General features: G+C 41.5%; 1 protein-coding gene across 2 annotated transcripts in view; it reads left to right on the top strand.

Moving 5' to 3' along the window:
* Positions 1–25,014, top strand: part of fnbp1l (formin binding protein 1-like) — a 51,936-nt gene that overhangs the window by 25,351 nt on the left and 1,571 nt on the right. Inside the window, exons 2-15 of one of the 2 annotated variants that reach the window (XM_083969621.1) lie at positions 5,066–5,181; positions 7,888–7,938; positions 9,083–9,230; positions 10,785–10,847; positions 12,093–12,197; positions 13,499–13,627; positions 13,768–13,914; positions 14,006–14,227; positions 19,398–19,507; positions 19,723–19,855; positions 20,057–20,151; positions 20,830–21,008; positions 21,944–21,981; positions 23,408–23,528. In XM_083969621.1, coding sequence (XP_083825747.1) covers positions 5,066–5,181; positions 7,888–7,938; positions 9,083–9,230; positions 10,785–10,847; positions 12,093–12,197; positions 13,499–13,627; positions 13,768–13,914; positions 14,006–14,227; positions 19,398–19,507; positions 19,723–19,855; positions 20,057–20,151; positions 20,830–21,008; positions 21,944–21,981; positions 23,408–23,528 — 1,657 coding nt within the window. Of the gene's footprint in view, positions 1–5,065; positions 5,182–7,887; positions 7,939–9,082; positions 9,231–10,784; positions 10,848–12,092; positions 12,198–13,498; positions 13,628–13,767; positions 13,915–14,005; positions 14,228–19,397; positions 19,508–19,722; positions 19,856–20,056; positions 20,152–20,829; positions 21,009–21,943; positions 21,982–23,407; positions 24,526–25,014 lie in introns of those variants that run through there. The other variant, XM_083969620.1, reaches the window with a different exon arrangement.

The raw sequence follows: 25,014 nt of genomic DNA, 5'->3' as shown, positions 1-25,014 counted from the left end.
CTTGGCTGCATCTTTGAGCGATAAATCTTTATGCTGTGTTAAAAAAAAAAAAAAAATGCTTGAAAATTGGCAGCTTGGTCTTTTCTTTGCTGACTGAAATTGGCATCGGGTCGGGGAGACTCTGTATTCTGCCAGTCCATGTTTCACCCGGTCACAGCGTAGTTTAACATGCTGCTGGAGTCCTTTTGTTTGTCTCAGTGGTTGCACTTAGTCAGCATATATCACTCACCGAGGGCTGTTCTCCGTCTGCAGGCGCTCTCTTGTTTTCCATTTTTGAATCGGCTTTCTCTCCCAGATCACAGTGGAAATATGACCTGGAGTTACAAGCTCCACTGATTCACTCAGTGTGGGCTTCATGGGCAGTGGTTGCATAAATTAAATTGCACAAAGAGTAACTACTGGATGAGTGGATGTTAACAGAGTTATAGCTTATTTATTGCTCATATTCAGAGACATTTCAGTTTGACAGACATCTTGTTTTCTTTTTTCTTTTTTTTGCACCAAATGGCTCAATTTCTAGGAAAAGTAATTAAAAAAAATAGTGGACCCAGATAAAACTTGAGACCAAACCTTGGTTCTTAAGTTAAAGGGATAGTTCAACATTTTGGCAAATTGGCCCATTGCCATAATCCTTATATTTTAGGAGTAGGTTACAGTAGTTACCTTTAATTGTCGGTGCAAGCTATTTTTAGAACGGCGGAGCAGAGCCGTGAGCTGCTCAGAGCTACGCTACGGAGGCTCATGGGATTTCTTGGTTTCCCTCATCAAACTCATCAAATACACAATCCAACAACTCCAAAACGCTCTGGTGGACAAGTTGTGACCTGCACATTCACCACGCTATGAGATAATAACAGAACGTTACAAGACAGAGTTGTTTTAGAGGCAAATGTAGAGACGGCTTGCTGAAAAACTGCCCCTGACGGGAATGCGCATCAGCAGTTTTGCATGAATTTACCTCTAAAACAACTCTGTCTGGTAACGTTCTGTTATTATCTCATATCCAGCTTTAGGTGTTGCTGAAAAAGCATGTTTTTGTGCCAGTATTGCTCTTTAAGTAGTCTCCACACCCCCCTCGTCCCCTTACACAATAAGCCACCAAGAGTTTAAAAGCACAATGCTGCTCAGCAGTGCTCTTTGAAAGCCTGCCTCCTGTCTTTGTGTTTGAAGAAAATGATAACTGAAGGAACAGGGAGGTCAGCTGTCTCGCACTGTCTCGTATTTCCCATGGTGACCCGTATTTGCTGCGGTCCAGGGCCGCGGTTTGTGTTGACACCCGCCCAGAAAGACACACATAGACGGAGAGAAGCTCACAGGACACAGCACTTGATGGATATCAAGATTTCAGTTTCCACAGTTAAAAAAGAATAGGACTCTGGCTCATGTCCGCCTCCTGAACCCCCCCTGCCCCGCCAGTGTTAACACCGCTGTGGTGTCTTAACAAAAGCATTTAAATGACCAGCGACTGCAGCAGTGGGCGACAGATAAGACTGTTTGTCCTGGGCAGGTTCCAGGTGTGAGTGTGTGTCTGTGTGTGTGAACCAGTGCTGCTGAAAACCAACAATGGTGCAAGGTTTTAAAGAAATCTTTTGTGAGTTGGGCTTTCTTATCACAACAGAGCATTCAGGTTTCACTTAAAGCTGAAGTGAGTGATATATTTGTGTTAATATAAGTCTTAAATAGTTATATCTTCCGACAGCAATCACTTACATAGAGTGTTTGGTCTGAAACACGGGTCTGTCAGTCACTCTGCTCTGAGCCGAGGAGAAAACATTTATCGTATCCTACAGTTTTTATCCAATGAGGAGAGAGAACGGCATGCAGGGCTGTGTGTGCAGCCAAGGAACACCGTGAATGTGGTGACGTAGCGACGAGGACTGTTATGGTGCGTTCAAGGAAACTCGTATTTTTCCGACCGTGAAGTGGTACCAGTTCGATCTGGTACGAGTTCACCGGTCGGAAGTTACGAGTGGCCGTTATAGTGACTTTCACCGGTAAAACAGGTCGGAAAAACACGAGTGGGTTGCCTGGAACGCTACAAAGTCGTAAGTTGTGACTTGAAGCTGTAATTTACGATTTCAAAAGCCTGCCTGGAACGCAGCATTAGCGAAAACGACCGGATCACTCACTTCTGCTTTAATATGAGTTGCCCATGGTGGTTGCCTGAAAAATTAATATTTTTTTTAGGTTAAGTTACACAAAGCTGTTTAGGGCCCGACTAATTTAAATAGTCTGAATTGAGCCTGTGTTGGCTGATAAGAACAAAAACCAATATCAACACCGTTTTTGTGCCTTTAGACTTTGCAGATGAACTATAAACCGTGTGTGTTTCATTTTATGTTGAAATGGTGTAAATGTGTGTTTCTATGAATATCGGTCAATACTAGATTGGTTTTCAAAGTGTCTTATTCTGTAATATCGATATTGGCATCAGCCCTAAACAGCTGAGTGCTGCCGGCGTGCACGGATCATTTGTTCTATTTGTTTTAAGTTGCTCCAACATCTAAGCACTGAAACTTGGCCTGTGGAAATGGACGGATGAGACGTAGTGTTGAAAAGAACAACAATAAGCTCACACAGTGACCAGCTCCCCGCAAATCAGTCAGTCAATACAGCGAGCAGATGATGGAGAATAGTCCCGGTCATTCATTCATTCATCATCTGCTGTGGGAAATCTGAGTTTTTGTTTCATAAAGTGCCTGAAGACATGTGGTGAAATGCATTGGTGATGTTTTTGGTGTAGAAATGCTGCGACAAGATGTCAGATGGTGTGTGTTTGTGTTTTGTGTTTGTGTCCTTGAATGAACCAGTACAGAGTTGAAAGAAAGAACAGCTGCATCACCACACTGATCATACAAGTTTGACCAGAAAAAATGAAAGATGCTTGTCTCAGTGAAAGTGCAAATCTGTGCCGGTCTGGGTTTTATTTTCATACAAGAATCTGGAAAAAAATAGTGCATAAGAATTTAAGTTAGAAGGAGAAAAATAAAAAAAACATACATTGCATTTTACACAAAAATGTGCTCCCTGATAAAGTGATAAATTTGACCCTTCACCCGTAAACTGAATTCTGCCTGCAACACACACAGCACAGAGTGGGAGGAGGGTGGAGATTGTTTGTTGTCAGTACAAATGGCCATCTCACAACAAATGTAATCCCTTGTGTGGTGTGTTCAGGGAGCTATAAGTGATTGTATTTTTCCGGTTGAGCAGAGCCATTGTTGCTGCCGGTCTGTCCTCAAGACGCAAACAATCTGACACCAACAGGGCAGAGATGTGTCGTCGTGGTGCAGGATGAATAAAGTGATACACTTAATCCTCGTCGCGTTGAATAAAAACTGACCAGTAATTAACCCCCGCCAGAGCCAGACGTCACTTGAGCTTTGTGAAAAATGGCTTTAACATTAGCACAGGGGGGAGGTGGAGAATAAAACATTGTCTGTGCTGCTCTGTAATTTAATTCATTCATTCATCATCGGTCCGGATGGATTTTTTAAACCAGGAAATTACAGGACACGCTCCGTTAGAGACGTGGACGTCGTTCAGCAGGACAAAAGCCTCCTCAAGGGGACAGGAGGGGCGATAGGGAGGCGTGGAGGGAGAGACACTCTAGGATGAGTCAAGGACACGAGGAGAGGAAGGAAGGAAGAAGATGCCTCAGTACTTGCTTGAGAATAATCTAATTTTTAAGTTAGGTTCAGTCTTTTTTTGTCATTTAAGATAGATAGATAGATAGACTTTATTATTAGACTCAAGGTCCATTAAAAAAACAAACACACATACAAAGTAAGTTTTTATTCAGTTTCTTATGTGTTAAACGTCATAGAAACAAACTTCAGCACAGACAATTCAACCATGTTAAACAAAAATACACAGAATAAAAACAAAATATGCATATACATACACATGCAAATCCCGCAACACTTAACACTGTGTCCACAAAAAGATAATAATATGTCATCCCCCCCTCACATGTTGCACCTATTCCCCTCTTATGATTCAGAAAATGTAAAAAAAAAAAAATCCCTTTGTTATCATTCAACCTTGCTATAATCAATTCAAGGTTTGGTTGAGTCTTGAAGTGATCCAGTGATCGTTAATAGCTCATTCAGCTTAATATTAATGGTGTCAGCTCAGCTAAATGTGAATAAAGGATAAAAAATGGAGCTCAAATGAGGATACCAGGACCTGTAGCGAATAATACAACGAGGCGAAATAGGCCTTCGTGTTGGTGTAAAACATTTTTCCATCTGTCAGATCGGATAAAAGAAAATTCAAATTTCACACTGAGCCTTAAACCTTAAACATCGACTATAAAATATAAGGATTTTTTAATGCAGGATGGGATTAAACTGCAGGAGGATCAGCAGCGACTCCAGCGTCAGAATCGGCACCACAGAGGAATAAATCCAGTCTGCATTGCATCGGGCCGTCAGCTGGTTTTGTTATCATCCAGCCTTGGACTCCCGATCAAAATACCAATAACGTCGACTGTCTGGAGGAATGAAGGAGGGATGAGAGCCGGGACGGGGAGGAAAACAAATTTTTTATTTTCAGTTTTTTTCCATGGCTTTTCTCCTGTCTGTTAGCATTCACGTGTAATTTATGGAGATCATGAACTGCGTTGGGGAAGCTCATTTTCCATCTTGGCGCTATTTTACCGTCATATTTATCCTGCTGTAACTTTGGCTGCTTGTAATGTTAAGTAATGCATGAGGTAAATGCGATGCTGCACTTTGATTTACGACTGCGTGGGTTTTCTGAAAAACGCGGAGACATACGGCGTGTGTGACAAGCAAACAGTCTTACCGCTGAGTCACTGGCAGGAGGACATGTGTATTTTATTTGTGTGAATGAGTCCAGACATCTGAGTCATGTTACCCCTGAATTTTAATTCAGTTTTCCATGCAGCTGTCAAAACCCATCTCCACCTCCATTTTGCTTTTTACTGATTCATTTTTCACTATTTGCTTTGATTGATATGAATTACAAATATCTTTCTCTCTTTTCTCCCCTCCCCCTCCTCTCTTCCCCTTCCTCCTCCTCCATGTTTTATTTTCTTCAGGACCAGTTTGATAATCTGGACAAACACACTCAGTGGGGGATCGATTTTCTGGAGCGCTACGCAAAGTTCGTCAAGGAGAGGCTGGACATCGAGCAAAACTACGCCAAGCAGCTACGGTACATTCTCACACACAGAAACACACACACACACACACACACACACACACACACACACACACACACACACACACACACACACACACAAACAGCAACAAACACACCAGGACAAGCACAGCTCAGGATGGATGACATACTTTTACTGTCATTGTCTCGCTTCGAAGGTCCTTTGATATGAGCGGGGAAATTAACATTGTCTCATTTGATGCGGCTGCATGTTAGACATTATTGAATGACTCAGATTAGACCTGACCGATCAGAATTTAAAGGACAATTCCAGGCAAATTCAACCTGGGGCTCTAGTTTCCTAATATTTTTGGTCTAAAAGGATAAACCTGAAGTTTTTTTTACAATCTAGACCTTATTTCTAGCATAAAATTCGATCTTTTACTCACCCAGATAACTTTGGTGTCATTACAAGTCGTTCCGATGAAATTAGATCCAGCCGAGAGTCGCGTATAATGAGAGTCTACAGGGCAGCGTAATGCAGCCTCTAAATAACACATTATCTGCCACGAAACTTGTTAATTTCACCAATATTTTGTTATGATATGCTAGTGCTGTTCCTCTCTGAGTCCAGGGTTAGCTGTTATCAACATCCGGGTCTGTAGGTTGACCTACTGACCTCTGACCTGGATGATGTCATCTCCGACCGCTGCCCGGCTCATTCTGATAATAATCATTCCGCTTCGGCATTCGGGTCCATTTTTAGCGCAACTAGCCAGAGCTTTAGTGAGTCCAGGTTGAGGAGAGGAAGCCTGTGGAAGCTGAACTTCATCCAGCTGCTCATTTTGTTCTGACAAGTCAGAAAGAGAGGTAAACAAGCAGAGATTACATCATCATAAACAATAGCCAGACTTACTCTTAACGCTACGAAAATGTGGTGCCTCCGAGTTGATATTCCCTTGTTGATAAAACAAACAGGAGCTTCTGACTCTCGCATGAGACTTTTCACGACTTTGTGTTACAGCTCCATTCACAAACATGTCGGCTTTCTCGAAGTAAACAAACCCCTTGTATCTGACGTTGTCTGTGAAGAAAAATTGCAGTTTTGTGGGATGTAAACAGCCTAAACAGCCTAAGATCTGTCCGCTCCCATTCATCGCTGCTGTGGCGGTGCGGGGACAGAGCTACTGCAGAACAGGAGACATTAAAAATAAAATCTTCAGATTCATTCTTTAGACCTAAAATATTAGGAAACTAGAGCCCCAGGTTGAATTTGTCCTGAATTGTCCTTTAATAGTGCGACATCGTGTGATTTGTACAGACTTCACAGTTCCACCTGACGCCACCAACAGTGAATATTTACATATGTAAATGTGGTTTTATGAATGGAAGTGAACAACAGACCAGGTGGGCTGTCGCTGGGAAAGAAAGAGGTTGTGTGTTAATACAGGAACACGAGTGAGCACAGATGGTGATTAATTTGGTTTAATCTCCTGTGGTTGAAACTAAATTACAGATTCACTGTATAAGAAACAAACACATGCTGCACAAGGACTTTGCCACAAGCATGTGAATTAATCCAGAATAATAATAATAACTCTTAAGTCTTTGTGTTGGGATGTGCATCAGAAACCCAGTAGCTGTCGTTTCCTTCAATGAGATTGTACAGGTTTTAAAAACACAAGCCCAGCGCCGACATCATGGAGTTAATGTTAATTAGTGACGGCTGGTAACGAGGGTAACTCACTGAAACCACAGATGGTGCTGGCTCAAGTCGGGAGCTGCTACTGCTACCTAAATGTTTTCAACACTGGTCTTTGCTAATGAGAAAAGCAGCAGAGTCAGAGTCGGAGCGCAGTGGAAGCAGCAGCAGCAGCAGCAGCAGGTCTGGCTTTGTGTTAATATTCATGTACAGATCTTTCTTTTCTTTTTTTACTGGTAGCATGTGAAACGCTGCAGCAGGCTGAGATTTATCCCCAAAACTGATGTTCACAGTTTGTCTGAAACATCTGTACAAATTATTAAAAACGTTGAATTAAAGGTGTTGTGTATATGTGTGTGTGTGTGTGTGTGTGTGTGTGTGTAGATCTATTTATGTGTTGTTAATCGGATGTTGCAGAGCTTGTTGAAAACACTCAACAAGCACAGATCTAGTAATCATTAAAAACCAATAGAGTCCCAGTGGAGACGGCTGCTGTGTGATATCAAAGGGGGGGAAATCCCTCCAGATTACACACACACACACATGCACACGCACGTGCACACACATGCACACGCACACACAAAGCTGCAGGATTGAAGGATCAAAGATACAACTCTCCGTCTTTGTGTCACGGTGTGAATATTTTTGGGTCAGACAATAAGTCAGGCAGAAAGGCTCCTACTTTTGTCATCTATAACAGGAGAACACACACTCTCACTCACACACACTCTCTCCCAGATACACACACACACTCTCTCACACACATTCCTCTGCACTCCAGTTTAATCATTAACTTTGCTGCAGTGGGTTTTGTCAGAGCCTGAGGGAATAGACAGACACAGGCTTTGATGTTTAAATCTTTGATTCATCTTTAATAATATACCGAGATCCTCTCACTTTCTGTGGGTGTGGTGTGTGTGTGAGAGAGGGTGTGGTGTGTGTGTGTGTGTCTGACTGTCTTCCCCCTCTGTCTGTCCACCTGTCTCCTCCATGCCTACAGTATCAGACAGTATTTTAACGCCTACGTCTGCTTCTCTCTCTCTTTCTCTCTCTGTCAGGAGCCTGGTAAAGAAATATTGTCCCAAACGCTCCAAGGATGAGGAGCCCAGGTGAGTGGAGTCGGTGCATCTGCTCTTTCTGTTCCTCTCTACGTCTGCAGACTGTCAGGGCACAAAAGGCCTGCGAGTCATTGTCTTGTTTTTTTTCCGTCTCGAGCTGGAAATAAATGTTTGACCCGTTTTTCGTTTTTTTTTATGTGGTTTCACAAATTCAGCCTGTCTGAGAATTTACCAAATTAAGACTTTAACTAGTCTTATGACAAAAGGGCACTGAGGAAGTGTTATGGGCAACTCAGGAAACACTTAATTTTAATAGCACATTTCAGACACTGCAATAACTCCAGGCTCCTTTGCTCAAAATAAATAAATAGTGAGAACAAATTTTTTAAATGGAGGCAGGTCCACTCTGCTAATGTTATCCTCACTGGTTTATATGTGGAAAAAAGTATAATGTTAAAGTAAAGAGCTCTGTGGTGTAAAAGCTTCTTTATCTGCAAAATAAGTTGAGATGCATTTTTATCAGCAAAACCTCATGATGCTGTTAAAATGAAAACAGTGTGACTGATTGTTTGACGTTAGAGAGGAGCTGGAAAAAGTTTCTATATGTTATCGTAGAAATATGAAACCATACGGTTTTTAGCAATTTGGAAAAATCCTTTTTTTGGTTTCGCTGAATTTTTGAAACAAATGAGTCTTTTCTTGGAGGAGCTGCAGTGAACTGAGCTGAATAGTTTAATAGATATTAAACGTATTGATATAAGTGCTATTGATGGGATGACAAATGCATATTAGTTTGTCATTCAGCGTCTTGTGTAGCTTTATAGATGGGACTGAACCAATATCAGTATCAGGTCCTATATTGATATCATTTACTTATTGGATATCAGTCTACAGTAGCAGCGTCATCCAAATTCAAGGGTTTTGATTTTATGTAATTATTTTTTGTACTTACACCTTGCTGTTGGAGTAGCCAACACAAAAGTTCAAATAAATTTATATGAAATACATTTCATTTTAATGCATTTTCATATATTTTGTGCAAAAACAGTTTAAGTTACAACAGCTTAGTGAATCCTCATACGTAATGCCAACAACAATAAATAACATCATCAGTGCAGATTGATGTGGCAGCAGACCAGAGAGGAAGCCAGTTGTGTGCAGTGTTAAACGCTTCTCTTATGCGTCTGTTGTGCAGGTTCACGTCGTGTCTGTCCTTCTACTCCATACTGAATGAACTCAACGACTATGCCGGTCAGAGGGAGGTGGTGGCGGAGGAAATGGCTCACAAGGTGTACGGAGAGCTGATGAGGTACAGCCTGGACCTGAAAGCTGAGAGGAAGCACGTGAGTAAACCAGCGAGTCCTAAACTTTATAATTAAGACCACACTCCACAGAAAAAAACCTGTTGCTTCCTGTCACGGAGCGGATGTAGCCGTCTTCCCTCTGTATCCTCCCCGTTTCCCCCTGATGTGCATTTGTTTTCTGTTTCGGCGTTACTCAAGAGGATGAATATGTTGGATGTGATGTTTACCATCTGTCTTCGACTTCACCATCTGCTGACACTATAAACTCAAAGCCTGAGATCCACATGCTTTGGAGGAAAAACCTCCTTCCTATTGTTTTAAGCTATAAAACGTCAAATATCCCATTAAATTTCACTCAGTGTCATTCACAGAGTACAAAGTGCACACTGTACTACAGCCTTTTCTGTTTATACTGATATCTTAAAATGAAAATGGTTGTAATTTTCGTTATTAAAGACCTATTTTTACCAGACTTTGGACGTTTGATGCCTGTTGGTGATGGGCAAGACATCAAGTTGTGTAACGACACCATCTTGAACTTTGTCAGTGTTTCTAATCAGTCTCAGTTGGAATTTCACCTCTTCCATAAAATGAGATGTTGTCGTCTTTAGCTCACATTTCAAGTAAAAAAACAAACAAAAACGTCTTTATTACCAAGTTCACATCTTGAACACGCTCCCTTTTAGTTAGAAAAGAGATTTGGAGTAAAAAGCTGCGCTGGAAGCTGTGATATTTCATAAAAGCAATGATCCAAAAACACAGATCAGAAGTTGGCAAATTCCAGCGTGTCACAAATATTAGATCACAGAGGGAGGGACGTCGTCTCCCAGAAAACTAATAATAAAAAATATTAATGTGCGCTACTTTCTTGATTTTTTTTTTTTTTTTTAAATTGGAGCTATCGTTTTACATTATACTGGAGCTTTCAACTGCATCACATGGTCTCGATGAGCAGATGGAGTTTGCTCAGTTGTCATGGAGATGACCTCTTTACATGAGAGGTCAGTGAGCTGTTCGATGATCTCACTTCTCCCCTCAGTGTTGGCTTAAAGGTTCGACGTAAAGCTTGATTATTGACCCATTCAAGGTCAGTTAACCAGCCCTTTTTTCTGGCTTTTAACCCACGTCACATGATCATCATCATCATCAGTGCATAACAACAGATTCATCTCCATGACAACCGAGCAAACCCCAGATCTTCAGAAGAACCTTGATTTTTTTGTCGAATTGTTTATATTTTTCCAAATATATGATATTAAGTGCATCGTTTCTGAACCTGATGCTAAATGCAGCTCTTTGCCTTCGACTGGCTTCTGTAATAAGTGGCTGTTTTACAGTGTAATTCAACCTCAGTTTGTTATTTTACAGCTTCAGTCACTTGACTCTTGTAAATCTGTGGCTGTGGCCTCAGCGTTTTTCCTTTCACTGAATTGTTATTGTGTATGTGGCAGTCCTCTCCTATCGTTTCATGTGCTGTATATGCATATGAATGTGTGTGTGTTTTTTTTTATATATTTACATGTGGTTTCCTGTGTTTCTGTGTCTTTTTGTCTCAATGTGTATGTTTGTGTGTATGTGTGTGGGACTGAGCAGCATCTACAGGAGGGCAGGAAGGCCCAGCAGTATTTGGATCATTGCTGGAAACAGATGGACAATGTAAGTGAGGAGGGAGACCGGGGTGGGGGTGTGGGGGGTGTGGAGAGAGGAGGGGGGAAAGTGAAAAAGTGTTTAGTGGAAATACTCTGCGTTCGCGACAGACAGCTGCGCTCATTTCATACTTGTTTGCACGAGGAATGCAAGAAATGCTAACAAAGGTAACTGCAGGACAAACGGGGTCCACTTCGCCCCAATTCCACAAACACACAAACTGATACTTAGCAAATGCACAATTATGGCATCTCGCTTTCTTTCTATTTATATATATATATATATATATATATATATATATATATATATATATATATATATATATATATATATATATATATATATTTTTATTAGAAATGAACATGGCAGGCTCTTCCTCTGTGCCGTTGTGTCCACGTGTGAAGTCAAAATGTTTGTTTCTGTCTCTGAAAAGAGCAGTGTCCTTTTCTTTCTTTCTTCTTCCTGGCAGTCCTCTTGGTCTACAGGGACCAAGGACAGGGGCCTGGACCAGGAAACACACACACATGCACACACACAGACACAGACACACACACACACTCACATGCACGCACATACACACACACAGGCCACAGTGCAGACCAGCTCCTCCCAAGTCAAAGCAAAAGGCCCATGTGCCACATTTGGCCCATGACAACCTCCTTTTTGGCTCCCAAACGGCTCCGGAGAGAGATTCCATTTGTTCACTTCTGAGGTCATTTAATTGCATTTGCCGAGTTATTTTCTAACAATCTCCTCATTACAAGGCTTATAATTAACCACCACAGTTCCATAAGAGGTAAAAAAAAACAAAAAAAAGGAGCAAATAGCTGTTTGTTAAACTCACAAATGCTACATGTCCAGTCCCGTTCTGTTGGCCTGCAGCCCGCTGAGCCGAGCACATGTGATGGAGAGTGTTTCAGTGTGTGGTCTGCTGCAGGACTTTAATAGTGACTACCTAGTGACTGGACTGTAATGTCTCAGCTATTCACTGTGTTTCCTTCACTACTAATGTGACCCAGATGGGCTGGCAGGAAGTGAACTATCTCCCTCTCTCTCTCTCTCTCTGATTCATCTCCCTCGTTGGCTCTTTCACCTCTCATTCACATATTTTTTTAGTTTGATTCCCTCTCTCTTTGAATTCGATAAAGAAACGGAGACGATGAGGATGAGATTACACTGTGCGTGCTTTGTGTTTTCTTGATGTTTTTTTTAACATTGTGCCTTCCCTCTTTTTGTTTGTTTTTTATTTTTCAGAGTAAAAGGAAGTTTGAGAGAGAGTGTAAGGAAGCAGAGAAATCCCAGTTGACCTACGATCGGTTAGATAACGACATCAATGCCACAAAATCAGAAGTGGAGAAGGTAGGAAGCAACAGAGCTGCTGTAAACCGGTGTGATAAATTGTCCTCACCTTGTTCTTCTTTTTATTTATATATGTATATTGACATGTTCGCTCAGTGTGCAGTTTGAGCCAGAGCTACGTTTTATAACATGGTGGGAAATCCACGTTTTATAAATCAGTAACAAATAATGACAGTACCTTTGTCTCACTGTCCTCATACCTAGAATTTTGGTTTATGTAAAGTTAGCAGTGTGTAATTGGTGCCTATGAAATTACACTGTTGCTCCTCTATTTCCCACACACTTACTATATAATTAGATCCAGTGAATAAAGTTAAATGTCAAGGGAAAATAAACAGTGAAGTCACCAAATCCAGTTCAGGAAGCCACTGTCTATAATGCAATATGTAAGTAAGCACATCTTAAAGGGATAGTTCAGCATTTTGGCAAACTGGCCCATTGCCATAATCCCTATAGTCATAGCAGTAGGTTCGTTACCTTTAATTGTCAGTGCAAGCTATTTTTAGAACGGCGGAGCAGAGCCGCGAGCTGCTCAGAGCTACACTACGGAGGCTAATGGGATTTCTTAGTTTCCCTCATCAAATACACAATCCAACAACTCCAAAACACTCTCGTGGACAAGTTGTGACCTGCACATTCACCACGCTATGAGATAATAACAGAACGTTACCAGACAGAGTTGTTTTAGAGGTAAATGCAGAGACTGTTTGCCAAAAAACTGCCCCTGACAGGGGCATCAGCTGTTTTTCATGAATTTACCTCAAAAACAACTCTGTCTTGTAATGTTCTGTTATTATCTCATAGCGTGGTGAATGTGCAGGTCACAACTTGTCCACCAGAGCGTTTTGGAGTTGTTGGATTGTGTATTTAATGAGTTTGATGAGGGAAACCAAGAAATCCCATTAGCCTCCGTAGCGTAGCTCTGAGCAGCTTGCGACTCCGCTCTGCTGTTCTAAAAATAGCTTGCGCTGACAATTAAAGGTAACGAACCTACAATATTTCTATGACTATAGGGATTATGGCAATGGGCCAATTTGCCAAAATGTTGAACTATCCCTTTAAACTGAATAAGTGGTGCTATGGGAATAAGAGGGGGGTAGAGATGTTTAGTTGTAGCTGTTGATGTGTCGACTAATGTGTGTAGTGTGTTCTTCTGTTTTGTTTTGTCTTGTTTTGTTCTGTTTTTATCCTCTGTGAGGCACTTTTACTGCAATGTATGAAATGTGCCATATAAATAAAGCTAAGCTGATTTGATTTGATTTGAATGTGAATCTAATGTTTGCACTGATGTGATGTTTCAGGCCAAAGCCCAGTTCTACATGCGGACTCACATGGCCGACGAGAGTAAGAACGAGTACGCCTCCCAGCTGCAGACCTTCAACGCAGAGCAGTGGAAACATTTCAACAACGCCATACCACACATCTTCAAGGTGAACCAAACGAGTTACAAGTCTGCAGCTTTGAATTACACTGTTAACCTGGGATATCTGGGAAGTTTTTGGGGAAAAAGCAGTAAAAAGTTAATTTGAAGCAGTACAGCGTTTCAGTTTTTGTCTGCTGTATCTCACAGAACCTGCAGGACATGGACGAACGTCGGACGGTGAAGCTCGGCGAGACGTACCGGAGCTTCGCTGAGGCAGAGCGGAAAGTCATTCCCATCGTCTCCAAATGTCTAGAAGGAATGGTCTCCGCCGCCAAAGCTGTCGATCAGCGAAAGGTATGTGACGGAGTTGCAGGCTTGGACGTAGAGAAGAAAGCTGGATGCTGATTGGACGACTCCTTCTCACCTGTTTCCTTCCTCCTCCCAGGACTCGATCATCGTCGTGGAGTCGTTTAAGTCCGGCTTTGATCCTCCGGGCGACTTCCCCTTCGAGGACTTCAGTCAGAACCTGAGCAGAACGGGCTCGGACGGGACCATCAGCAACACGCCCAAAGGAGAAAAAGACGCCGCCCCGGCGCCGCGGTCCGACCCCAAACACCCCATGAGCAGAACCAAGAACAAGCTGTGGCTGTTTGGGAAGAAACCAAAGGTACAAAGAGTGAATGACACTTGATGTCTCACTTTGCTTCAACCTTATTTAAAAAGAGCAAAAAACTTAAAGGATTAGTTCAACATTTTGGCAAATTGGCCTATTGCCATAATCCCTATAGTCATAGCAGTAGGTTTGTTACCTTTAATTGTCGGTGCAAGCTATTTTTAGAACGGCGGAGCAGAGCCGTGAGCTGCTCAGAGCTACGCTACGGAGGCTAATGGGATTTCTTGGTTTCCCTCGTCAAACCCATCAAATACACAATCCAACAACTCCAAAATGCTCTGGTGTACAAGTTGTGACCTGCACATTCACCACGCTATGAGATAATAACAGAACGTTACGAGACAGAGTTGTTTTAGAGGCAAATGCAGAGACTGCTTGCTGAAAAACTGCCCTGACAGGAACCTGCATCAGTGGTTTTGCATGAATTTACCTAGAAAACAACTCTGTCTCTTAACGTTCTGTTATTGTTTCATAGCATGGTGAATATGCACGTCACCACTTGTCCATGAGAGCGTTTTGGAGGTGTTGGATTGTGTATTTGTGTGTATTTGGATTGCGAGTAAGGTAATAAACTTACTCTTAAAACTATAGGGATTACGGCAATGGACCAATTTACCAAAAATGTTGAACTATCCCTTTAACTCCTTCCTTATCTCCTTTATTTTTATTTATTTACTTAATTTACGCACATTTATAAAAGAACATGTAAAATTCATTCATTTCATGAATGAATAATAACCGCTGGAGGAAGGTCTCCTCCATACCGCAGTGCAGATGCAGCAGTCAGAGAAAGTTCCTTTGACCTTTTTTATCTTTTAAACGAGCGCTGAAATGAGCGGTAGTTACTTTTGCCGGTAAGATCGGCTGTTAAAGTTACAAAGTACCGGCGTTCACCTCCTCTCGGACTCATTCTAGCTCGTGCTGCTGCAGCTCCATTAGGTAATAAATCTCCACCCTGCAGCTGAGCATCACACGACTTTATTAGTCACATCCTCAACACTCATTTTCTTTTCTCCGTCTCTGCAGTCGTTTCCCTCCCATAAAGAAAACAAATGTTTTAGACACGATATAACATGATTTCCCTCAGCGTGTCTCCCGTTGGAGGCTTTTGTCACATGTCTGTCGTTTGTAATAACACAACACTCTTTTCTTTTCATATCTGTCCTCTCTCTCTGTCCCTCTCACTCTTTGGACCTTGCCCCTCTCCATACCGGCCGTTGTGGGTAAATCATTACCTACCTGCTGCCTGGCACTATCACAACCCTGCGTGATGGTTTAGGGTGTGTGTGTTTGTGTATATGTGTGCTAACTGTTTAACACACTGTGACCTAATTGTCTAGAGGCGTTGACGTTGAAATCTCAGACCGCACGTCTCACGTAGTTCTCCATTACATGGAAACATCTAGAACAAAATAACCAACCAATGAAAACATCCATAAGTTGTTTACCAGGATTAAATTGTGTTGATGATTGTGACATTAGAGACTAAGACAAACCACCTGACTTCCTGTTGGCTGCCGGTGCGTTTGAAAAGCTTAAAATAACGTGTAAAGGATTTAGGAAGTTTATTGATGAAATAATTCTTTCAGTGTGTTTGTGACAGAAATTTACAAGACTGACTTTAGTCACCGAGCTGCTCCTCGGGATCAACAGTAAAAAAAGGCGTGTGAGTCAGAGTGAAATCATCAAAGTGCTCTCGGTTACTCACTGAGGGAAAGTCACACAAGTCTTTGAGCCTGAAGCCAGGGTTTTAAATCAGACGAGTCATCTTCTTCCTCAAACTGAGATTCTTGAATAACTTCCTGTATTATTAATCCTTAATTTCAGTGTCATCGCTGAGCCAATCTGTCATGTTTCTGGTTTTTAAATGTTGGCAACTAGTGAAAGTTGATTGAAAACAAACAGGATCCTTTGCACTTGTGGCAAAATGATTCATTTAAAAACAGAGCACATGGGGTGCTCAGTGATAGAGCGGTTAGAGAGCACGTCCCATGTTGTTTCCCTGGTCTTTTTCTCTGCTTTCTTGTCTTTCTACACTGAAAAATCAAACAAAGACAAAAGATAAAGCCCTAAAAAATATCTTTAAAAAAAAAAAGCAGAGCACATGAGATTAAACTAATAAAACTGTACCATTTATTTGCTGTAATGAGGAATGTGATGATGTTCTCTGTCTACCATACTTACAGGAAACTCCCCACTGGGCTTTTATCATGAATAGAAATCAGCAGTAAGAGGAAAAAAAATGAAATGTCATTAAATGTATTAACTTTCTTGTTCTTGTTTGTGACCGTGACCGACTCCCCCGGAGCTAAAAGCTAAACACTTTTCATAAAACACCACAAATTCAAAGAATGTGTCGTCCTGACCTCTGGCTTTGTCGTCTCCTCCTCCTCCTCTTCTTCTTCCTCCTCCTCCCTCTTCCTCACCAGTCCCCCACCTCCTCTCCTCCTCCACCTCCTTCCTCCTCCTCCTCTTCCTCCTCCTCCTCCTCCTCCCGTCCCCGGTCCAGCTCTCACTTTGCTCCTCCTCGGTTCAGTTCTGACCGTGTGAGCCACTATCTGTCTGAGATAAAGACTACAGTACCCAGAATCCCCCAGAATTTGAGGGTCCTGAAGAGAGGGGTGAGACAGGAAGTGGTGTTGCGGTGTGTTTGAGTGAGACAGGTTGATGTGATCTTTTTTCTTTTGTTTCATTTATTTAAAAACTTCTTCCTGCACGGTGTCTGCAGGTTGTAGATTCATCTGAGATTGGTGCATTAAATGAGCATAAATATTATATATTCAGTCTTTATTTTCAGTTTTAAACTCAAATTTCTATATGTTTTAAAGGTTTAGTGGTTTATAGCTCTCTGCACTTCAGTTTAATTTGAGTTTCTAACTTGCAGACACTGTTATAATGATTATAATGACTCTTTCTCACCTTTTATTCTTCTATTTCTTTTGTTTTATGTGATTATTTATCTCTTTTTCTTTATAAGACAGAGGTTTGCTCCAATCTTAAGATGAAGGATCCTTGGTGATTTATGGTGTGTTGTGGTTTACGGTGTGTTGGAGGGGTTTTGGGCGTCATGGTTACCGTGTTGTGTCCGGGCGGGGGGAGAAAGGGCCTGAAAATGTGTCGCTACCATCGGGTCGGGTGTGTTGCCCTGATGCTGTTCTGGCTTGTGTTTGCGGTGATGTGTGTGTGTGTGTCTCTGATAACAGTGTCAGTATGTTGTGAAGCAGATCTCTCTGCTTTCAAACACTTTGACACAAACTTGTAAACAACACCCGGCCCCCTCGGCGGCGTCGAGCCAGCCAGCGCTCTGATTGGCTTCAGGAACCATCTGTGATTGGCCGGTTTTCAACCACCTGTTGGTTTGGTTACAGTCACAGAAAGGCAGGGAATTTGAATTAAAGGAGCCTTGTGGAGATTTCCTGTAAACAAATATGGCAGCGCTGCTCATTTGCATGTTACAGACTGTAAATATGAGACCATCAGCGGCGCTATTCATTCATTCAACATTTATTCTCACTAGGGAAGAGATTCAGGTCGAGACAGATTTACAGTGTAGCCGAGCAAAAAGATAAATGCAAAAGTCCTAGATACAGGAAATGTTCAAAGACATATATACAAAAAAAGAACAATGATTATTTGCAAACATGATACTGTATAAAACATAACAGTAGTAAGACTCTCCACAGGGCGCCTCTAGAAATCTGCATTGAATAAGAACATACAGGGAGAGATTTTAAATCTCTGCCACTCATGTATTACCTCTTTTTTGTTTGTTTTTTTAAATCCTTGTAATGACCTTAAAGGAGAATTCCGGATTTTCTAAGTAACGCTCTACAGAAAAATATGTGCAGACCGATATGGAAACAGTCCCGAGCTCGACAGTTGACTAGTAAGGTCTAACCTGGATGCTGAGTAAACAGAGGTGATAGGATAAAAACACACATGTAGCACTGCTCTCTCATATTAACGGAGTTATGCACACTCAGTGTTGTGTGGTGAGGAACTGGTGGATGTTGCAAAGCATGTGTAGTGATATTTTTGAGCATTAGATAGAGGCCAAAGTCACGGTTAGAAGAACTGCCCCCATTACTTTGCTGTTTAACTCCAGTGTAGCGCAGCTAGCAGGAGGAGAGCTAGGTCCGGTCTGCACATATTTTTCTCAGACTTTTTCCTATGGTCGCACTCGGGGACCTAGAGCTGTAGAGCGTAACTTAGAAAATGACTGGAATTTTCCTTTAAAGGATCTTTTTTTTTTTTTTTCAACCTGCCAAAAAGTCCCAGTTCCACCTAAGAATAAAAGTAAACAAAAAGAGGAAATGCATCTCTTGCAGTGTAAATGTTGCTTCCCTTTACATGAGAATAAAAACACCTAAACCTGCTCTATTGTTATTTATCTACTTATATAATAGTGGTGAATATTCACACAAGGCTCCTGGTTTTCCCCCACTGGGAACATGTCGTTGGTCTGACTGGTTTTCCTGCTGACCAACTGGTTTATGGGTCGACCGACAGGCAGATATGTGAGTGGCTGACTGTTTGACACGCTGACTGACGACTAACCAGCATCCCATGTTGTTTGTCTCTTCTTACTATAATGGTCAATTCGTCAGTGGTCGGTAAAGATGGTAAGTGTGTGAGTGTGTGTTTGTGTGTGTGTGTGTGTGTGTGTGTGTGTAGAGTAGTTATGAGAACACAGAGCAGTGTTAGGTGCTCGTGCATGTGACGTCACCATGTAGGAGTTCCCTTAGTTTCCAGTACATGAGCCCAGTAGTTACTAGTTAGCAGCTGATCCTCTCCCAGGTAGAAGAGTTTGACCCTCACTTACAGAGTTGATTTAGAGCCACAACTAAACTCACTGTTCCCTCCCCTTTTTAAGTTTAAATGCAACAACAATCTTTAAAACATTTTATGGAAAGTTCATTCTCAAACCAAACCACACGATGAAATCCAGGCTCAACAAACCCAGTGGAAACAAGTCGGGTGTCAGTAACGTTCAACACCTCAAAGAAACACACACATTAATCTTTATTCCTCTCTGTCGTGTTTTTTCCCCGGGTTGATTCTCTCTAACACCACTGAATTCGTCCTGCGTGGGGTTTGAAGTGACACAAACTTTGGTTTTCGGTCTAAGGACGAGACGTTGTTGACCTCTGTCTCTCCTCTCCAGGCTCCGTCTCTGGAGGATTTCAGTCACTTGCCTCCTGAGCAGAGGAGGAAGCGGCTGCAGCATAGGATCGACGAACTCAACAAAGAGCTACAGAAAGAGATGGATCAGAGGTAATGGATTCCTCACTCACAGTTTTACACAACATTATATTGTTTAGTTGCCTTTCCTGCAGATCAACAGCAAGAAAATTTTAGCTTTTTAGTCAAACGTGTGGCAGATTCAGCACCATGGAGGAGCTGCAGCACAGTATGAACATCTTATTCTGTGTGCCGGGCCGACTATGATCGTTTGTTGACTCCTTTGTGTGTTTTTGTGTTTCCGTCAGAGATGCCCTGAACAAAATGAAAGACGTGTATGAGAAAAATCCACAGATGGGAGACCCCAGCAGCCTGCAGCCCAAAATATCAGAGACCATCTGTAACATGGAGAAACTGCGCTCGGAAATCCACAAAAACGAGGTAAAGAGGAGACAGAGTTCAGATTTTAAGTTTTTTTTTCTGGTGAGTAATTATTCAGGTTAAATTGCATTCAGCCTCTGACTTGCTGATTATAGCACCACCTGCTGGTCACGTTTGTATAGAGATCTTCAGTGTGAATGACAGGGCTGTCGATTTCAATATATTTGTAATAGCCTCTTCTGCGTTTCTCTGTTGTGACAGACTTGGTTGTCTGAGGTGGAGGGGAAGCAGAGCTCCAGAGGAGACAGAAGACACAGCGCTGACAACCACCATCACACTCCTCAGGGCCGAGAAAGGTAAAAATATATTAACAAACTGTTATACACAGACAAAATGAACTCTAACAGACGGAAAACACTTACTATATCACATTAGTTGTCAGTGGGGAAACTCTTAGGGTTGTAATTAATGCGTTCCTGTTATTTTTAGTCTCAGAAATGACGCTGTAGATCAGAAGACCTATGTCACTGGTTCATGTTAGAGGTTTTGTTTCTCCAACAGCCAAATAAAAATGAGGAAACGCTTAATTCCCTGTCATAGAATAATTCCCTGGGAAGTCCCCCCAGGAAGAGTCACTGTAGGTAATTCAGTGGAAACATGGAGAACATGAGGAAGTGGTTAATTTCCAAATAATCAATTCCAGTGCCAAACCTAATTAATTATATTCCTTCATAATTGGGACACAGCAGGATCGGCTGAACAAGGGAAGACTTTCAGCAAACACGGTTCACTATAATAATGAACAATGGATGGAGACTAAATCAAAAATAACATAATTATACAACTCTTTCCTGAAAAATACTGTATATTCATAGTGTGTTATTAGGAATTTGCAGTTTAACACTTAGAATGAATAATTTAAAACAGCTTTATTACAGTAGTATATCATCATTTTGATAACTAAATTCAATTGAAACACTCGTTAAGTAGTTCTTTCAGTGGTGCTCATCCGCCTGTTTCCTGTTTCCCATCAGCCCCGAGGGCAGCTACACAGACGACACCAGTCAGGAGCATCACACGCCTCACCACCGCACCGGCCCTCCGCAGCAGCCCGGGCAGCCCACCCCCGACCCGCACGAGTTTGACGATGAGTTTGACGACGACGACCCGCTGCCGGTCATCGGACACTGCAAAGCTCTGTACTCGTTTGACGGTGAGAACAGGCAGCACAGCACAGAGCGCCGGAGATCTCCCAGCAGCCCCGGCTCTGAGGAGATTCAGCTGTTCAAAATCATGGTTTCTAATGAAAACCGCTGAGTCATGACAGACTGTTGCAGTTTGTGTTTTTCTAAACAACTAACCAGGTTTCTAACATAGGTATGGAAACAAATGTTAACTGATTGAGTGCCGTGCTCTTTTCCAAAGTTTTAGTCAAGTGTACCGGCAATTTAGACCATTTTTTATGATTTTTGTAGAGCCACAGTGTATTCTATATTATTGCCACCAACACATACTATGGCTCATTTGAAACGTGGTGAAACTTTCTGCTTCAAATGGCCATAAACCGTAAACCATAAGCCATAAGCCTGAGAAAACTCAAGCTAAACATGGCCGGTTTTCACCAAAATCTCTGCTTTTGCCGAGTTATGATAAAGACTTCCAGATCGTGAGTTGTCATGAGTTTTTGATCGTCATATATTTCAGTTCTGCTCGTCGTAGAGTCCCCAAATTTACACATAAGGTGTGTTAAAGTGTCTATTTTGATAATTTAAAAAAATAAGCAAAAAACGTAAAATTACGTTATTGGCACTCAATGTTCACTCATCATGTTGCTCCAGTGCCATCATGGTGATGTTTCATATCGGCATAGGTTGAGTATGTTTATGTCATCCATGAGAGTTTCACTGAATATGAATGATAAAAAAAGATGAGTCATTGCACCATTGTGGCTCAGTGGCTCAGCAGCTCAGCTCCGTAGGTTCGATTCCCGGCTCCAGGATGTGAGCCTGCAGGTTGCTCCACACAGTCAGTGCAGATTCTGACTCTGTTGTATAAATCCAGTGCATTGATCAAATATCGACATTAGTTTGAGACAAACTGTCTGTGTGACTGTGTCTTTAATCTGACTGTCCTGTGATTGACCTCCAGGTCAGAACGAGGGGACGCTGGTGATGGCAGAAGACGAGGTAATGATCATTTTCTCACTCACTTTCTTTTTTTTTATTTACTGTTTAATCATACATGTGATTGATTACAGAATTGCTTGATTGTAACTGGATCAATTTTTTCCCACAAAAGTCGACTTTGCTATTATTGTAAATGAGCTTAGATATTAAACTGACTTACTTGACTCTGACTGATCTGATTTAATTTAAGTGGTGATAATTCACACTGTTTCTTGGGAACTTCATTTGTTCCCTTTCTCTCTGAGACTGAAACCACTGACATGTCTGTACAGGAAACACAAAGATGTGAGGGTCACAACTACAGTGACACAATGATAGTGAATTATCAGGGTCGTAACACAACACAAAGAAAAGTAACACTTGACAATAATGACACACTTTTAAGCTTTAATTAAGCATTATTAAATACAATTAATGCGTTTTTTTAAATCAAATATCATATCAATTACAAACTAGTTATTTAGGAGATGTCAGTGATTCATTAATGAGCAACAAACTATTTAGATGCACATTCACAGTAGGCAGCACTTTTATATATAGTGATTTTATTAATTGACATTAACTACTGTAATAACTAGTGTCTGATAGATGTTTTATTATAGATCAATTAAGGAAGAATGCTTTAAAAATGATTACTTAAAGGGATACTTCACCCAAAATCGACAATTCACCAATTTTCTACTCACCGTCATGCCAAAGAAGGGTTTGGAGAACTTTCAGAGTCATCAAAACACTTTTGGAGTTCCAGGGGGGGTCCGGCTGGCAACGGATTTTCATATAATGGCGGCGGATAGAGTTCACTTTTGAATCGTCCAAAACACACACTATGAAACATCCAAATACCTCCATACTGCTCGTCTGTACTGACCCAAGTGTCCTGAAGCCGCCACATGAAAAAGTTGTTCAGAAAAAAATGATTTGATCTCTGTTTTTAGCCTTGATGTAGTGGTAGCTCCCAGTGGCTGCATGAGATGCGTGAGATTTGCTGCGAAATGTTCATTCATCGTTGTAAAGATTTTGATGTAAACACGGAAGAACATCTCGCAGCAAATCTCGCACATCTCATTTCTCCGAACAACTTTTTCATGTGGCGGCTTCAGGACACTTGGGTCAGTAGTGACGAGCAGTATGGAGGTATCTGGATGTTTCATAGTGTGTGTTTTGGACGATTCAAAAGTGAACTCTATCCGCCGCCATTAAATGAAAATCCGTTGTCAGCCGGACCCCCCCTGGTACTCCTAAAGCGTTTTGATCACTCAGAAAGTACTCCCTTGGCATGACGGTGAGTAGAAAATTGGTGAATTATCAATTTTGGGTGAAGTATCCCTTTAAGTATTAAATAATTCTTAGCTAATTAACTTCTTGTGGTAGTGTTACCTAAAGAAAGAGGCTCTTCACATCCTCCCGTGTGTGTGTGTGTCTGCAGGTGCTGTACATCATCGAGGAGGACAAGGGCGACGGCTGGACGAGGGCGAGGAAGCAGAGCGGCGAGGAAGGCTACGTCCCCACCTCCTACGTAGACATCACCATGGAGAAAAACAGCAAAGGTGCCGTCACCTACATCTGAAGCTCCACCACCACCCTCCTCCTCTGTCCTCTACCTCCACCTTCCTCCTCTGTCCTTCTCCCTGCATCCTGCATCCTACATCCCTTCATCACTCTCTCCATCTCTGCTTCAAACAAAGACAACATGTTGAACACCTGCATGGACGCTCGTCTGTTTCCCCCTCTCTCTCTCTCCTTCATTTCCTTCCCATCTCTTTATCCATCAGTCTGATTATTAATCGTTCGTCCTCATCCTCCTCTCACCTCGGAGGTGTGAGTGTCTGGGCACAGAGACAAAAATGTGCAGGTGTGTGTGTGTGTGATGTTTATTTTGTATTTGAGGCATTTCTGTGTTTGTGTGTGTGGAAGATGTCTCCACTGCTGTTTTTGAGCCCTCGTCAAGGCTTCACCACATCTTGTCGATCAAAGTGTTTTCAGATTATTTTATGTAATATATTAGAGACAATGTATTTTTATTTTTATTTTTATTCATTCCTTCCTTTAATTGTTGTCAATGTTTCCTTTTTCCCTGATTTTAAAATCTTTGGATTCACGTGTCGACATAATCTGAAGTGAAAGATGCTCTGATTTCATCTGTTTTTATTTGTCTGATTGCAGTGAGTGTGTGTGTGTGTGTGTGTGTGTATAGTGTACATGCACATTTGTTTTTTTATTTTCTGTATGTGTGTGTGTGTGTGTGTGTGTATGTGTGTTATCTGTGCCATCAAACTAAAGGTGGAACGACACCGAGAGAGACGAGTCAGGTTTCAGTCTCGGTGGCGTCAAATGCAGTTTTCTCCAACAGTGGAGAGGAATTTTCACACTTTTTCACACTGGACTCGTTACATCGGGTTTTAATATTTAATATAGTTTTTTCCTCTCACAGCACAGAGGGATATTTCCAGGCCTGTGTTCATCTGCAGTTTTTTTTTTTACTTTGAACAAACTCATGCAAAGGTCAAAACCAACAACCTTTATTTCCCTGCTCCTCCACTTCACCCTGAAGATACACGTCATAAATACATAGTTTCATTTTTTATTTTAAATGTCTTTAAATAGCAAATGACTGTTTTTTTTGGGGGGGGGGAAATATTTCACAGCTTGTAGCGAGTAGTCCATTAGTTGGATATTATTTTCAGCCACAATCAATAATAATAATATTTGATACCATAGTGTAGTAGAGTGCACTATGTTTGGTTTGTGACCCTTTAATGGAAACAATGACCCTAAGGAAACTATATACTTTAATTTGGCAGTGATAATGATCATAATGTGGTTAAAAACATATTTATGTTTATTTAGGTGACATATTTGAATTTAAAGTTGATCATAAACCCGATAACAAACCTGTTCATAGTGTGTTGCCTGTTTAATCTGAAGGTTTTCTTTAAGTCTGAAGACAGATAACAGTTTTTCTGTCCCTTAAATCATCTGGTCGCTCCTCTGATTATTGTTTTAAACTATTTGAGGTCCCAAAAATAAACCAAA

Source organism: Trachurus trachurus (genome assembly GCF_905171665.1).
Source record: "Trachurus trachurus genome assembly, chromosome: 4".
In the NCBI taxonomy this organism is placed as follows: domain Eukaryota; kingdom Metazoa; phylum Chordata; class Actinopteri; order Carangiformes; family Carangidae; genus Trachurus; species Trachurus trachurus.
Note: the sequence above shows the minus strand (reverse complement) of the source record. Positions and strands in the feature narration are given on the sequence as shown.